Source organism: Panthera onca, chromosome E2, assembly GCF_046562875.1.
Source record: "Panthera onca isolate mPanOnc1 chromosome E2, mPanOnc1 haplotype 2, whole genome shotgun sequence".
Classification (NCBI taxonomy): Eukaryota; Metazoa; Chordata; class Mammalia; order Carnivora; family Felidae; genus Panthera; species Panthera onca.
The window spans coordinates 15,894,833-15,913,127 of record NC_138353.1 but is presented as its reverse complement, the minus strand read 5'-3'; the positions used below and the strand labels follow the sequence as shown (position 1 = coordinate 15,913,127).

General features: G+C 37.3%; 1 protein-coding gene across 7 annotated transcripts in view; it reads left to right on the top strand.

The window, feature by feature from the left end:
- The window catches only part of LOC132690960 (uncharacterized), a 43,771-nt gene extending 31,930 nt beyond the window's left edge, over positions 1-11,841 (top strand). For all 7 annotated transcript variants that reach the window (XM_078439029.1, XM_078439033.2, XM_078439030.2 and 4 more), the window contains one exon: positions 10,062-11,841. In XM_078439029.1, the coding sequence (XP_078295155.1) occupies positions 10,062-11,773 (1,712 nt within the window). In that variant the 3' untranslated portion in view covers positions 11,774-11,841. The remainder of the gene's footprint in view (positions 1-10,061) is intronic.
- Positions 11,842-18,295: the final 6,454 nt, after the last annotated feature.

Here is an 18,295-nt window from a genome sequence, read left to right as displayed (position 1 = left end):
TTGCATTGCATCTGTTGATCAGTTTGTGGAGCATTGTAATCTTAGCAGTATTGTCCTTCATGAACCTGAGAGGTCTCTCCTTTTATTTAGGTATTTAATTTCTTTCCACAGTATTTTAAAATTGTCAATGTATAGATCTCAGGCTTCTTTTGTTCAACCTATTCCTACATATTTTATTCTTTTTGATATAATTGTAAATGGCATTTCTTTCTTAATTTTGTTTCTGGATTGGTACCCTTGGTCTTATTTTTAAAAAGTTTTACTCTTTATATCCTGGTATACTATTATATCATCTATAAATAGGGATAGTTTTATTTGTTCTTTACCTCTTTTCCTATCTCTGATTTATCTTGTCTAATCGAATAGTTAATATCTTTAGTACAGTTAAAAAAATTTTTTTTAATGTTTATTCATTTTTGAGAGACAGAGAAAGAGCATGAGCAGGGGAGGGGCAGAGAGAGAGGGAGACACAGAATCTGAAGCAGGCTCCAGGCTCAGAACTGTCAGCCAGAGCCCGAACCAGGGCTTAAACCCACAAACCGTGAGATGATGACCTGAGTCAAAGTCAGACGCTTAACTGACTGAGCCACCTCTTCAGTACAGTTTTGAATAATTGCAGAGATAGTCAGCTTCCTCGATTTGTTCTTGATCTCAGCAGAAATCCTGTTTCCCCACCTAATAAGATACTAGCTTTAGAAATGAGAGAGAGAGAGAGAGAGAGAGAGAGAGAGTGTGTGTGTGTGTGTGTGTGTGTGTGTGTGTATTTTATGTTGTGGAAGTATCCCTGAGCTCCTATTTGCTTGGATTTTTCTTTGTTAGTATTTTATATGGTTTCTCTTGATATTCAGAAGTTATTTTGGCCCATATTTTCTTTTAGTGTCTCTTACCAGGTTTAGATATTAATATTTTTTTCATAAAAATTATAAAAGAATTAGGAAGCTTTCCTTCTTTTTCAATGACCTGGAACAATTTATGGAGCATTAGCTCTATAGCTAAAAGCAGTCATGGCCTTCTGCGACTTGTCTCCCAATAGGTTCTCCAAAAAGGACAAATGAATGAAAAAGTAGTAAATCTAGACAATCCACATCCTAGCATATCTTTAAGGCAAGATACCAAAAGTTCCACATATCTGTAAGAAAAGGACTAAAGGTAAAAACTCCAGGACACTCTCCCAGTAAAGGTGGTTTTTCTTGCTCTATAATAGTAAAATTAATTAGTATTCAAAGTGCATAACCATTAAAATGATTTTTACATAGATCACCAACTGGTAAGATTTTGCCATATCTATTTTATTTCTCTCTACACTACATTTATGGAGGTATTTGAAGGCATGTCTTAGGCATCATGACTTGACCCATGAATCATTCAGCAAACGTCTCCTGAGAATAAGGATAGTTCTACAAATAAGGGTATTTTTTTCTTTTTTTTTTTTTTAAGTGTATGTGTATATATGTTTGTATATAATCTCTACACTCAGCATGGAACTCAAACTCATGACCCAGAGATCAAGAGTCACATGCTCTTCTGACTGAACCAGGCAGACACCCCAAGGGTGTATGTCTAAAAATTAATATAAATATTTTTCACAGAGAGGAGGTTCTGTTTTACATAATTGCTAAAATTATTCTCAGGAATTATTCTTTCTGCATTTATTGACATAATCATGAGATTTTTTTTCTCCATTGTTCTGTTACTGTGTTGGATTCTGTTTATTGACTGAATTCTGGAATCCAGTTCTAGTCATGGTGTGTTCATACATTATCCCTTTTCAATATTGTTAGATTTGAATTTTTAATATTTCCTTTACGTTTCATGAATGAGATTAAACTATATTCTTACTTTTTAAGATTGGATATAATGATTATGTTAGCTTTATGAATGTGTTTAGGAGAATGTACCCTTTACCCCCTTTTGACATGGTTGGGTTGATGAAATATTCCAGAAAAACCATCTGGACCTTCAGTTACCATTGTAGATTTTTTTTAAAAACTTACTCAGATTGGGGTACTGGGCTGGCTTGGTTATTAGAGCATGTGACACCTGATCTTGGCGTTGTAGGTTTGAGCCCCACACTGTGGGTAGAGATTACCAAAAAAAAAAAAAAAAAAGTTTTTTTAAATAATAAAACTCAGATTACACCATGCTAGAATTGTTGAAGTTTTCTGTGTGTTGATTTTATAGAGGTTACTTTCTAGAGATTTATGCATTTCATCCACATTATTAACATAATAGGTTTTTTTTCATGATATCATTTTACTGCATTTGAGGTGTGGAGGGCTGATAAGTGAGGTCCCTCTTAGCTCTCATCCCTGCGTTGGATATTGCTGCAGTCTCCTTTCTCTTTATCAGTCTTGAGAGAATCACATTAGTAACATTGCTTTGAAATACAATATCGGCATTGTGGATCCTCTATGGTTTTTGTGGGCTCTATTTTGTAAGATGACTTTTATCTTTCTTTCTAATTTATTTTGTTGCTCTTTTTCTGGCTTCTTGCAATAAATGTTTAGGCGATTAATTTTCATGTTTTCTCACATGTATGCATATCTGTTGTATAATTTTTTTCTACTGTAACTACATTAGATTGGAATGGATGCAGATATTATAATTTGGTTTAAAATTTCTTTGTTGTTAATGTTTATTATTTTTGAGAAAGAGATGGAGTGGGGGAGGGGGAGAGAGAGAGAGAGGGAGACACAGAATCCAAAGCAGGGTCCAGGTTCCAAGCTGTCAGCACAGAGCCCAACACTGGGCTCGAACCCATGAACCGCAAGATCATGACCTTAGCCAAAGTCAGATGCTTAACTGACTGAGCCACCCAGGCACCCCTTGGCTCAAAATTTCTGTATAAAAGTTTAGGAAATACTACCTTAGGTCCACTATTTTCTTTCTCCCAGCTTTTTGTTTTTAAAATTCATCAAGCCAAATGAGAATATTAAAAACATATATGTAGTTGAGGTGCCTGGGTGGCTCAGTCAGTTAAGCATCTAGCTCTTGATCTCAGCTCAGGTCTTGATCTCAGGAGTTTAAGTCATGAGTTCAAGCCCCATGTTGAGCTCCATGCTGTGTGTGAAGCCTACTTAAAAAAAAAAAAAAGTATATGTGTATATATATATGTGTGTGTGTGTGTGTGTGTGTGTGTGTGTATGCATATATATGTTAGTTAATTAGCCTTCACACAGATTTAACTTTGGGTATTAACATTTGCCTTTTTCTCTCTATATATGCACCTTTCTTCTTGGCTCACTTGATGGTAAGTAGCAGTTACCATTAAATTTTAACTCTCAAACACTTCTGTATGCATTTCCTAAAACTAAAAACTTCTATGTAGTCACACTATTATTATCATAGCAATTCAGCCCTACATCTAACATAGAGTCCATATTTCAGTTTTTGAACTTTTCTCCAAAAATGCCATTTGTAAAATTTGTTTCCAGGATCCATTCCAGGCTCATATACTGTATTTGGATGTGAGGCTTTGTATCTTACTGTCATCCTACCTTTTTTTTTTCCCCTTTGAGTTTGATTATTTTGTAGCATCCAGTGTAGTTTTCTCATGGAATATCTGCTTTCTAGGTTTGATGTTTTCTTCTTATGATTAGAATAAGGTTAAACATTTTTACCCAGACTATTACAGAGGTGGTATGTAATTATCTTTTTTTAGTAAACTTTATTTTAGAATGATTTTAGATTTATAGAAAGTTACAAAGATAGTAGAGAGACTTCTGTATATATCTCTCCTGATTTCTATCATTGTTAACATCTTAACATCATTCAGATACATTTGTCAAAACTAAGAAGATGACTTTCATATTAACTAAACTCTAGATTCTATTTGTGTATTTCACCAGTTTTTCCATTAATGTCATTTTTCTGTTCCAGGATCCTTCCATTCTGGGTACCACATTGCATTTATTTTTCATGTCTCCCAGTCTCTCTTCTAGTCTCTCCTGGTTTGTGACAGTTTTTTAATCTTTCCTTGTCTTTCAGGAATTTGACTGTCTTGACAGACCCTACCAGGTCCTGCAGAATATTCCCTATTCTGGGTCTGTTGTTTTTCTCATGCTTACACTGGAGATAGGGGTTTTTGGAAAGACTGCAGCAGAAGTGAAATGTCCTTTTCATCGCATCATGTGCGGGGTACATGATATCCACTGGTGATGTTAACCTTCTTTCTCCCCTCCAAAGTTACTATTTTTCCTTTTCTATACTCTACTCTTTAGAAGCAGCTCACTAAGTCTAGCTTACCCTGGGGGGCAGGGGGTCTGGATTGGGAATTAAGCTTCTGTAGGGTAGGAAATCTATATATTTTATCCGGAATTCTGTATAAAAGATTTGTCTCTTGGGGCACCTGGGTGTCTCAGTCAGTTGGGCGTCCAACTTCAGCTCAGGTCACGATCTCACAGCTCATGGGTTCAAGCCCGCATCGGGCTCTGTGATGACACCTCAGAGCCTGGAGCCTGCTTTGGATTCTGTGTCTCCCTCTCTCTGCCCCTCCCCTGCTTGTGCGTGCGCTCTCTCTCTCTCTCAAAAATAAACAAAACATTTAAAAAATTAAAAAAAAAAGATTTGTCTCTTCCCCCTTTATTTCAGTGTGGGCTTATCCATATTTATTTTAGACTTTGAGTTACAATTAAATGTTATTTCTTTTGCTTTGAACATTGATAGCTCTTTTAGTTTGGTTCTTGTGTCCATATAATATCCCCATCCTTTTGTTTTTTGAGGATTTCTTTCCTGGTACTGTTTTCAGATTCATTTTGTTTTTTCCCCTTCCCTGGTCCTAGAATCAGCCATTTCTCTTAGGAGCCCTGGTTTCTTTTACTGGAAGATAGTATTTAGAAACCAAGATCTGAGAACTAGGTATACTAATTGCTGCTGGTATGCCATTGCTTCTATGCCCTCTAAACAACCTAACTAGGTAATAAATGTCTGCATAGTCACCCATGTATATATACATGTATCCGTAATTATTTTATTATCTATCTGTCTGTATTTACATTAAGCTAAACATGAGTTCTTACTGATGTCTGCAACTCCCATCCAGTATTTCAGGATGTATTCTAGCCTTCTTGTCTCGTTTATCTGTAACTTTCTCCTCCAACAGTGACAAAACTGGCTTCTACCATCCATCATCCATTTACTTATTTGTTCACCCCCAGTGTACATGGAACATGGCTTCAGAATTGTTTTCCCATGAGAAACAAATTTAGTAACTTGGTAGTGCTTATGTGCAGTTAGTTCCATTTGCTTTTAATTTTCAGTCAAAACATTGATTTTTAAAGTTTATAACTATTATTATAGCGTAGGGCACAGTTTGTTTTGGTGCATTGATCAACTACAAGCACTTCTTAATTTCCCAATATATGTTGATAATATATATTTTTTATAATATTAATTTCTAGTATAACTTGTGATCAGACAACATAATTTGTATGCTTTTGATCCTTTGAAATAGGTAGAGACTTGATTTATAGCACAGTTTATGGTCTGTTTTTATAAGTAATTTGTGACTGAAAAGGAACTGAATTCTGCAATATTTGGCTTATAGCCATTAAGTTCTAGGTCCACGTTTATTAAATGTCGCACCCAGAGTTTGGATTGTGTCAATATTTGGTTTATTTCAGGCTGTGTTAATAGATGAACACAAAATTAATAACCCTTATTAAGCAATCCTCCATGTGCATTGTAGAAAATTAGAAAATAGAGACAGGCAAAAGTGTTTTCAAGATATTAAAATACCTTATTCCTACCACTTTAACACCTTAGTGGATATAAGACATACATGCATATACATGTTCCTCTTTTTATTAAAGAGACATCATATTCTTACTGTTTTATAACCTGATTTCTTTATCAGTGAGTTTTCTATTTTATATTTCTATTACATTTTTATTTTATTGCATCTTCAAAACCCAAATTCTATTCATATTACCCCATTTGGCCCAATCTGATTTGTTCAAATCAGTATCCCAATGCAAGACTGTGCATTGTCTCTTTATCATATCACTGAAATCCCTCTTAATCTAAAACATTCCCTTTATTTCTAATACTAACACTTTGAAGAGACAAGGCCACTTATATTGCAAAATTTGCCATCTTTTGAACTTATCTCAGTACTGTCCGTGGTATAGTTTGTTTATTCTCTACCCTTTGTATTTTTGTAGATTGGAAATTATTTTCTCTCTTGAGGGATTCACATTAAACATTTGTGGCTCAAGTACATCATAGGCGGTTATGGGTACTCTATCAAAAGACACAACATGTATTGGATTACACTGTTAGTTTTGGAATGTTAAAACTTTATTATTAAGCTAACAGCTTGATTCCTTCATCATTCAGTTATATTTTTTGCTTTTGTAACTGAACAGAAGTCCCTCTGATCTTGCTTCGGCATTATGACAGCAATCAGTTCTGCAGCGATTACTCTCTTCATAGTTGTAAGAACAGTATACTTAATACGATTGGGAATTGTAAGGTAGTTGTTTCTTTCAATTCTATCATGATTTCTACAGTTTTTTATTGACATGATCTATTTGGCTATTTGGTTATGTTGAAATATAAATTGATTGGAATGCACAGGAAAATATATTTGAAAAAAAAAGAAAGAATATATTTGATTTTTAGTTGCACATTAGTTAATGAAAAAATAACTGGGAAATGGCTTCTCTTATCTGAAAAATAATATTTTTTTTTATTTGAGAGAGAGAGCAGGGGAAGGGCAAAGGGAGAGAGAGGGAATCTTAAGTAGGCTTCACACTCCGCGAAGAGCCTGAGACGGGATCATTCCTACAACCCTGGGGTCATGACCAGAGTCGAAATTAAGAGTTGGTGGCTCAACTGACTGAGCCACCAGGGCACCCCATCATTATATTTTTATCTACCTTTCATTTACTTAATATGTTTAATCCAACATGATCGCTTTTCCTGCTTTTTTTTTTTAATTTTCACAATTATGACCAAACACAGCATAATATTCAGAAGCGTGTGTTTTTCAACAAAGCCATAAATCTTTTAAACTTTCCTTACTTTTTTAGCCCAAGATTTGTGAGCATTATCTTGTATCTTCCCTGCCTTGGTCTTGGAATCCAACATTTCTAGGGGCGCCTGGGTGGCTCAGTCAGTTGAGCGTCTGGCTCTTGATTTCAGCTCAGGTCATAATCCCAGGATTGTGGCATCAAGCCCCACATCAGGCTCCACACTGAGCGTGGAGCCTGCTTAAGATTCTCTCTCTCTCTCTCTCTCTCTCTCTCTCTCTCTCTCTCTTCTCATAAAAATAAATAAATATTTCTTTAAGGATTCTCTGATCATAATATTGGATATTTAGAGATGACAGTGTAAATGATCAGGGTGCTGATTGCTATACTAGCCTTTTTTTCCTTTTAGAGAGAGTGTGCACGTGAGTAGGGAGAGGAACAGAGAGAGAGAGAGAGAGAGAGAGAGAGAGAGCATCTTAAGCAGACTCCACACTCAGCGCAGAGCCCACCACAGGGCTCAATCCCTTGACCTGAGTCAAAATCAAGAGTTGGAAGCTCAATCAACTGAGCCACCTAGGCGCCCCAGCTACTAGCCTTTTTGACATTTTTTTCTATTCCATGAAAATTGAACTGTTTCAGATTTTTGTCCTTTGTAGGATAGTTTTTGATCAATATTTTTCTGTTTGTCTTTCCCTTTCACAATTTTAATTTTTTGTTTGTTCTCCCTTTTGTTAATTAGTTTAGCTAGTGTACCATCACATGTTGATTTTTTTCCCCAAGAGATACCTTTTTGAATTTGTATGTTGATTTTCTGTTTCCAAACTCATTAAAATCTGGTTTTTTATCTTTATTCTTTTTGTTTTCCTCTCACTTACTTTGATGTTTTTTCTAAGCTTTTATTAGTAAATTATTTAATTTGTGTCAAGGTGACAGCTTTTCTCTGGGCATTAGGGCTGGATGTTGTACCTTCTGAAATGTATTTTCATCTTTTGCCTGGTTATATTTCTCTAGTTTCACTGTTTATTTCCTTAGTACAATAAAGATACTCTGTTTTTTAATTTTTGACTGCTGACAGCTTTCAAGCCCCACCTCTCCTTCTGCTCCACTTTTGGGGAAGCTGATAAAAAGCCCGAGAGCTCCCTACATTGGTCCCCATGGAAAGTTCAAACCATGCCCAGGAACCCTCAGCCCTGCACCACACCCTAACCAGCATAAAAAAAAAAAAAAAACAAAAAAAAACAAAACCTAAGTCAATCTCTTTCAAATCACTCAAGTTCTTTTCAGATGTATTTAAGAACCACTCTGCTCTTTCTAGGAAGCCTCATTATACAAGTAATAAATCGTTTCACACTTACATGATGTATGCATGTCATCATCAGTCTTGACGTCCAAGTCAAAGTTTGTGTGGTTATCCATTCTGCCTCTGCTGGTTGTCCACTACATTTATTGATCTAGCATTTAATTAGTAAAGAGCCTTTAGTTTTCTAGATGGAGTGCTTTTTGTTTTCTGATGTTGCTCTTATTTTCAGCGTTATTTTCTGAGGTCAGAGTATGTATCATTCCACCTGCTATACACATCCCACAATTGAGTCACAGATGAATACTCTTTGCCCTTGACTCATGCCCCCTTCATTCTGCACTGATACTCCTGAGTCTTTTCCTGAATCTCGATTGCCATCTTCCAGCTTATATCTGATATTTCCTTTTAACAGTCAGTCCCAGACACTCTGGTACCCCAAAACATTCCTCCATATTATAATTTCTTGATTCTCTCCAGCATCTCCACATGGAAGGAATTTCTTATTTGATTTGAGTACATATCTGTGAATTGACTGAAAACATATCAAAATACTTATCCGGGAAGTAGAAGGATGGCTGGTCTTGAAAATAAGGGAAGGGAAGAGAGGATGTGGTAAAGGAGATGAACCAACACAGATTTAGTATATTTAGAATGGAGAAGGAATAACAGAACTGAAGATAAGCAAGATCAATTAATTATTTAGCACCTATAATACATCATAACCCTGTAATTCAGTGATGAAAAAGGAAGAATTGTGTCTGCTCTGGGGGAAGTTTAGGGAACTGTTTAGAATATCAAATAAGGAGGGGCGCCCGGGTGGCTCAGTCAGTTAAGCATCCAACTTCAGCTCAGGTCATGATCTTGCGGTTCATGGGTTCAAGTCCTGCGTTAGTCTCTGTGCTGACAGCTCAGAGCCTGGACCCTGCTTCGGATTCTGTGCCCCCCCCTCTCTGCCCCTTCCCTGCTCACAGTCTGTCTCTCTCTCTCAAAAATAAACATTTTAAAAAAATTTTGTATCTTAAAAAAATATATCAGATAAGGAAATTAATGATATCATAATTGGAAACAAAGGGATGGTGGAAGGAATGAAGTGCTAGACCATAAAAAGGGAGACATGGGTATAATACTTAGAGTTAGCAGGTGCAGCCTTTCTAAGGGCAGGATATTCATCCTGAGACTAAAGGATGAGAAGGATCAACCTACAAAGTGCTCAGGTCTAAGGATTCTGGTCAGATGAAATTGTCTGTGGAAAGCATCAAGTGATAAGGAAGTTTGTACCATATTCTAAATGCTGAAAAGAAGGAGACAGGGCGCAGAGGGGTCGGTGTTTGGACATGATGCCATATAGGTAAGGAGGAGTCCTGCTATCCTCAGAAAGGGGTTTGGATCGTATTCCAAGAGTAAAGAGAAATCACTGGACAAACCTAGGATGAATTCTTAACCTTTGATCTGTATTTAAATCAGTGATAGATTCAAAATAAAGATGCCATCCAAGGTATTTTTTTTCCTCTCACTTCTAATGTAGTTGTCCGTGACACAGGCAGGATATCAGATTTATAGCAAGCTTGCCAAAGATCGTGGTCCACACCTAAATTTCAGAAACTTCACTATCTTATGTAACTTCACATACATCTCTGAATTCTTGACCTTTCAAAAAGTTCATAACCATATTTTACAATTCAATAAGCGCTTCATTTGTTACAAGTGTTGGTTCATATTTCTTTCACAGAAGTCCCATATTCTCTGTATAAGAAATATAAATATTTTTTTGTTTTCTTCTTTTCTTTCAGATTTGGATTTACATTGTGAGGTAATCAGCTATGTAGAAATGCCCACTTATGAAAAAGATGTATCTTCTACACAACATCAGAGCATATATAACAGAGAGAAACTCTATGAATGTAAGAAATGTCAGAAGAAATTTAGTAGTGGCTATCAATTTATTCTACATCACAGGTTTCATATTGGCGAAAGACCCTATGAATGCAAAGAATGTGGGAAGAACTTTCGTAGTGGCTATCAACTTACCCTACATCAAAGATTTCATACTGGCGAGAAACCCTATCAATGTTCAGAATGCAGGAAGAACTTTAAAAGCGGTTATCAACTTACTGTACATCAGAGATTTCATACTGGTGAGAAAACCTATCAATGTAGGGAATGTGGGAAGGCCTTTATTTATGCCTCACACATCATTCAGCATGAGAGAATCCACACTGGCGGGAGGCCTTATGAATGTCAGGAATGTGGGAAGGCCTTTAGTCAAGGTGGACACCTTAGAATTCATCAAAGAATTCATACTGGTGAGAAGCCCTATAAATGTCAGGAGTGTGGGAAGGCTTTTAGTAGGCGCTCAAACCTTGTTGAACATGGGCAAATCCATACTGATGAGAAACCTTATGTATGTGAGAAATGTGGAAAGGCCTTTAAAAGAGGTCATCAACTTACTGTACACCAGAGTGTTCATACTGGTAAAAAACCATATGAATGTAAAGAATGTGGAAAGGGCTATACCACTGCCTCATACCTTATTCTACATCAGAGAATTCATAAAGGTGGGAAACCATATGAATGTAAGGAATGTAAGAAATCCTTTACCTTGTATAGAAATCTTACTCGACATCAGTGTATTCACACTGGCGAGAAACTTTTTGAATGTAGGCAGTGTGGGAAGGCCTATACTACTGGCTCAAAACTTTTTCAACATCAGAAAACTCACACAGGTGAGAAGCCTTATGAATGTAAGGAATGTGGAAAAGCCTTTAGCTTATATGGATACCTTCATCAACATGAGAAAATTCATACTGGTGTGAAACACTTTGAATGTAAGGAATGTAAAAAAGCCTTTACTTTGTCTAGAAATCTTATTCGACATCAGAGTATTCATACTGGTAAGAAACTTTTTGAATGTCAGGAATGTGGGAAGGCCTATAGTACTGGCTCAAACCTTGTTCAACATCAGAAAACCCATACTGGTGAGAAACCCTATGAATGTAAAGAGTGTGGAAAGACCTTTAGTTTGCATGGGTATCTTAATCAACACCAAAAAATTCATACTGGTGTGAAACCCTATGAGTGTAAAATATGTAGGAAAACCTTTACTTTCTATAGAAATCTAACTCTACACCAGAGTATTCATACTGATGAGAAACCTTTTAGATGTAAGGAATGTGGGAAAAACTTTAGACGTAGTTCACACCTTACTGCACATCAGAGTATCCATGCTGATAAGAAACCCTATGAATGTACGGAATGTGGGAAATCCTTTAAAATGTATGGATACCTTACACAACATCAGAAAATTCATACTGGTGGGAAACCCTATGATTGTAAGGAATGCGGGAAGACCTTTAGTCGTGCTTCAAACCTTGTTCAACATGGGAGAATTCATACTGGTGAAAAACCCTACGTGTGTAAGAAGTGTGGAAAAGCCTTCAGATATGGTTCAGCCCTTAAAGCACATCAGGGAATGCATACAGATAATGAAACTCTAAGAACATAAGGAATGTGAGAATGCCTTTAGGTATGGCCCAAACTTTTTTAATATCAGCCAGTTCACACTGGTGAGAAATTTTTTTTTTTTTTTTTAATTTTTTTTTTTTAACGTTTATTTATTTTTGAGACAGAGAGAGACAGAGCATGAACAGGGGAGGGGCAGAGAGAGAGGGAGACACAGAATCTGAAACAGGCTCCAGGCTCTGAGCTGTCAGCACAGAGCCCGACGTGGGGCTCGAACTCACGGACCGTGAGATCATGACCTGAGCCGAAGTCAGACGCTTAACCGACCAAGCCACCCAGGCGCCCCCTGGTGAGAAATTATTGAATGTTAGTCTTTATAGGTATGTCTTCACCAAATGAGAGAATTCATAATATAGTTATGATTTCAGTGTCACTCCTGTTTTAATGGAATATCTGACTATTTAAACAATGGCAAATTAAACCCTGAATAGCCAAAGCAGTCTTGAAAAAGAACAAAACTGGAGGTATCATAATCCCAGATTTCAAGATATACTACAAAGCTGTAGTAATCCAAGCAGTATGGTACTAGCATAAAAACAGACACATAGGTCAATGGAACAGAATAAAGAACCCAGAAGTAAACCCATGACTATATGGTCAATTAATCTTCAACAGAGGAGGCAGAAATATGCAACTGAAAAAAAAAAACAGTCTCTTCAATAAATGATGTTGGGGAAACTGGACCACTTTCTTACACGATACACAAAAATAAACTCAAAATGGATTCAAGACCTAAATGTGAGATAGGAAACTATTAAAATTTTAGAAGCCAGCATAGGCAGTAATTTCTCTGACATCATCTGTAGCAACATTTTTCTAGATAGGTCCCCTGAGGGAAGGGAAGCAAAAACAAAAACTATTGAGATTACATCAAAAGAAAAAGCTTTTAGGGTGCCTGGGTGGCTCAGTCGGTCAAACATCCAACTTTGGCTCAGGTCATGATCTCACAGTTTGTGAGTTCAAGCCCCATGTCGGGCTCTGTGCTGACATCTTGGAGCCTGGAGCCTGCTTCGGATTCTGTGTCTCCCTCTCTCTGCCCCTCACCTTCTTTTGCTCTGTCTCTCAGGAATAAAAAAACATTAAAAAAATTTTTTTTAATAAAAAGCTTTTGCACAGCAAAGGAAACAGTCAACAAAACTAAAAGGCAACCTACTGAATGGGAGAAGATATTTGCAAGTGACATATCCGATAAAGGGTTAGTACCCCCAAAATATAAAAATTTACAGAACACACACACACACAATCTAATTAAAAAATGAGAAGACATGAACAAACATTTCTCCAAGGAAGACAAGATGACCAACAGACATATGAAAAGATGCTCAACATCACTCATCATCAGGGAAATGCAAAACAAAACCACAATGAGATACCATGTTACAACTGTCAAGATGGCTAAAGTCAGCAACATAAGAAATAGCAAATATTGGTGAGGATGTGGAGAAAAAGGAAACCTCGGGCACTGTGGTGGCAAGGCAAACTGGTGTAGCCACTGAAGAAAACAGTATGGAGTTTCCAGAAAAAATTAAAAATAGAATTAACATAGCACCCAGTATTTTCACTACTGGATATTTACCCAAAGAATACAAAAACACTAATTCGAAAAGATGTATGCACCCCATGTTTATTGCAGCATTATTTACAATAGCCAAACTATGAAAGTGGCCCATGTGGCCATCAACTGATGAATGGATAAAGATGATGTGGGCATATCTACAGTGGAATATTACTCAGCCATAAAAAAGAATGAAAATTTTGCCACTTGCAATAACATGGATCTACAGGATATAATGCTAAGTGAAATAAGTCAGAGAAAGACATACCATATGATTTCACTCATATGTGAAATTTAAGAAACAAAACAAGGGGCACCTAGGTGGCTCAATTGGCTAAGCATTCAACTCTTGATCTCTGCTCAGGTCACCATCTCGAGATCAAGCCTTGTGTCAGACTCTGCACTGACAGCGCAGAGCCTGCTTGGGATTCTTTCTCTGCCCCTCCCCAGCTTGCACATGCTCTCTCTCTCAAAACAAAATAAATAAACTTAAAAAAATAAGAAACAAATGAAGAAAAAAATAGACAAACCAAAAAACAGACTCTTAACTATAGAGAACAAACTGATGGTTACCACTGTGGGGAGTAGGGGAGGATGGATAAAACTGGTGAAGGGGACCAAGAGTACACAGATCATGATGAGTACTGAGTAATGTATAGAATTGTTGAATCACTATATTGTACACCTGAAGGTAATAAAACACTATGGTAATTATACTGTAAAAATTTATTTTATTTTTTATTTATTTAAAAAAAAATTTTTTTTAACGTTTATTTATTTTTGAGACAGAGAGAGACAGAGCATGAACGGGGGAGGGTCAGAGAGAGAGGGAGACACAGAATCTGAAACAGGCTCCAGGCTCTGAGCTGTCAGCACAGAGCCCGACGCGGGGCTTGAACTCACAAACCGCGAGATCATGACCTGAGCCTGAGTCGGACGCTTAACCGACTGAGCCACCCAGGCGCCCCTAAAAAATTTTTTTAAATAAATAAACAGTGACAAGGGAAAAAAAATAGGAATCTCAATTTTTTCATGCCTACAACGTGCATGGAATTTTCAGTTAAATTTTTGGCAAGGATACTACATAGGTGATGCATTAAAAAGTATATTAGTGTTGGGTTTTTCCAGTATTAAGGAGGCAAGATGTTATGGTTATAATGGTGACTGGTAGATGTTGCTACCGTAGAGATCTATTTTGTCATTTCCTTTTCAAAGTTTATAATAGGTATATGCCCTGAAGTAATGGGAAATTTAAATTGAAGTTAGGGCCAGAAGAATGAAAGTCAAAATCCCATGTATCAGTTGGGAAATTGCCAGTCTCCTACTCTTTGGAAATTCAAGGCATGTAGGGAGCCGAGAATGAATGATAGAACTTTGTTTCTGTTCACTAATCTATTTCCAAAACCTATTCAATGCGTGTTATTTTGCTGGCTTGGTAAAATTGATAAAATGATGAATAAGCATTCAATGTACAAAGCTAGAAAAATAAACTCTCAGCCAATATAAAGCAACAGTGGATACAAATAAAGAATTAGAATTTAATGATAGTAATCAAAATAGCATTCTTTCAAACATTTTCCCTGTGAAAAGCAAGGAATACTCAAAGGGCGGTCCTACGCCGGCCGACTCCATCTTGTTCTGTGTCCTCCACCTTGAGTAACTTCCGGATCAAAACACGCCTGCTGACCTGCGTAACAGGACTCCGACCCTTCCCCAGCGTGGCTGGGGTAGGCCACGACCCCCAGCCAATTGGCTGAGGCCACAGCCATTACCTCACAAACTGCCCCTAGACCCCAATAAAACCTTTGTGCTTTTGAAACTCGCTCGCTCTCTCTGGCATCTCACCGCTGCGTCAGTGCAGGTAGGGGATTGAGCTCGAGCTAGCTTGAATAAAGGCTCTTTGCTTTTGCATCGGACTCGGCTCCCTGGTGGTCTTTGGGGATCACGAATTCTGGGCATAACAAATATGTCTAGAAGTACATTTTAGTGATTTGAAGATGAAAGTAATCTTCGGAGGTGTGCCACTGGTCTCAGACCTTGCTGGCTTGATGATTTGCTACAAGGACTCATGATTTAGACTCAAAATTTAGAAAAGTTGCTCTACTTAAGTCTAAAGTTTATTAGAGTGAATGATAATGATTAAATAAAGGGGAAAGATGAGCAGTGTCTGTGAGGCACTAGGTCAGCTTCTAGGTGTCGCCTCTTATTAGAATTACATGAGGATGTGCTAATTTCTTCCAGCAATTATGTGTGATAACGGGCTTAGTGCCAAATATAGAAGCTCATCTGAACCTGTGTCCCTGGCTTTTACTAGGGCTCTTGTAGACATGCCGTACCCACATGACTGACCTGAGCTTCTCAATCTCCAGTTCCTCAGAGGTCAAACTGATAATGCTGGCCGAGGGCTTTGGGCATAGAAAAGCAAGCATTCACCCTAATTTGCATTGTTAGTATTAATTATCTGGTCAAACCAGTACAGCATATCAAGGCAACTATTCCAGGGACTCAAAGGTTTTCTCCCAGAAGCCAGTCAAGGGCCAGTTTTCCTTAACATAGATCTGTCTTTGGAATGCAGAGTGTTTAAGCACCCTGAATCTGCTGGATAATCCTTTCTTGTACAATCAGGCAGTTTTCAGCATTCTGATTCAAATCACTTGATTGCTTAAATACATTATAAAATACCCAGGCAAGAAATGATAGGAAAAAAAATTATTGAGGACATGGAAAATGTCTCAGAAAAAAAGTCAGTAGAAAAATCAGGTTACGGGGCGCCTGGGTGGCTCGGTCGGTTAAGCGTCCGACTCAGGCTCAGGTCATGATCTCACGGTCCGTGAGTTCGAGCCCCGCGTCGGGCTCTGTGCGGACAGCTCAGAGCCTGGAGCCTGTTTCCGATTCTGTGTCTGCCTCTCTCTGACCCTCCCCTGTTCATGCTCTGTCTCTCTCTGTCTCAAAAATAAATAAACGTTAAAAAAAAAAAAAAGAAAAGAAAAATCAGGTTACAAACTATATGTGCTATATACTATTTGTAAAATGTATGCAGGATTCAATACAGAATTACAGACCGTTAGACTTAACTAGGACAAAGAAGTCTTGAGTGTTATAAACCCATATATTAACAATGCTTACGTTTTTGTTTTGGTCTTGGTAGAGTTTTTTTTATTTAAATATATCATAATTTTTGGTTCAGTGCCCATGCCTTACTTGAAGTATATATGTGTGTGAACATTTTTATGTTTTAAGAGGAAGCTATTCTTCAAAGTAGAAAGTTCACTTATTGAAACCATCTATACTTGGTCTTAGACAAATACATTAAATTTGGATTTTTTTCTGTATTGCTTTTGGTTCCTTCAGTTTCTTAGTACCTAAATCTCTAGGATTTCTATATAAATTCATGCATGCCAGATTTGTCTAAAGAAACAAACAAAAACAGGTGAAGTCCCTGCATAGAGGCTCGCATATATTGATGCTGGTCTCGCTGCTACATCCTTTTCCAGATCTTCTTTACGGAAATATATCCCAGTCATGATATTAGTCATGATAATATTAGTCATGATATAAGCCAGGCAGCTGCTGAATTGTTTCCTTGTTTTGCTTTTTATCAACATGAAACATTGTTTGCCATTCCAACTTTTCGATCAGAGAAAATTCCTATATTTTTAGCAGTTGTGGACATTCACAAGAAAATTGAGTTTCCTTGCAGCTTTGAACCTTAATGAATTCTTTAAGAAGGTATGGAGAACCAAAGTTTTCCTCAGCAAACTGTATAAAAGCTTTCCTGTTAACTGTCCTGCTTCTAATCTAGAAGAACCACATATCTGATTCTGTATTTTCAAAATAAGTAATAGATTTTCAAAATGATTTAGAAGTATTTGGAATTCTTATGCTTGGAACACTATCCCTATGGTGGAAGTCTGGGCTGGGAAAATACCTTGAAATCAACCTAATAAAGCTTCCGTCTGTTGTCCTGTTCATTCCCCTGCAGCTGAAAATGTTATGGAATTTACCCAATATCCCCTTTTGGTTCCAGGTGATTTTTTTTTTCCAATTCCAGCAATCACTGAGGCATCTGAGTCTCACATTGTTATCTGGTGCTCAAGGAAGAAGTAAACCAGCTAGCAGAATGTGATCTTGATGAGATCTAGTTCTCTTGATGTTTAACATGACTTGATAATATGCCCCTTCCAGAAAAGATAATCACGTAGATGTGGCAATCCATGAGTATCTTTTGGTTTTTACTCATTGTTGGCTTTCTTTTATACTTAAACTAGTAAAAGAGGTAAAAGAAAAAAAAAAAAAAAAAAGAATTGACAGAGGAGTAGGTTCTCTTTGACTTTGAACAGAGTTCTTAATCTTTAGAACTCCAGGCCTTCCCTCCTGCAATGATTCCCTCTGTGATTGCATTTCAAGACTCACTGTCCAAAACTATTAAAAAAATTTTTTAAGTAATCTCTACACCCAATATGGGGCTCGAACTTAACCCTAAAATCAAGAGTTGCGTGCTGCACCTACTGAGCCAGCCAGGCACCCCTGTCCAAAATTATTAAAAGAAATGGTAATCAGATATAGTAACATAGGATACTGAGAGCCAAAGCAGATGTTACATACTGATAGGTGTTTTTGTTTTTTAATGCACGCCAAAAAATCCTTACAATGCACATACTAGAGTATTCTGGGAAGATTCTGTAGTAGAAAGCACCAGGAATCTGTCCCTCCACTTGAACAATTCCACTGGCAGACTCTGTCTGATGTGATGATTTTCTAGCTCTGGAGTCTACTGAGGACGTAGTTGAAATCTTGGTTAATTTCAGGGATCTGTGCTCTAAAGATGGTGAAGATGGTAAATTTTACGTCTGTTTTACCACAACAACAAAAAAAAATTGGAAAAGCGGCACTTGGGTGGCCCAATTGGTTAAGCATCTGACTTTGGCTCAGGTCATGATCTCTCAGTCT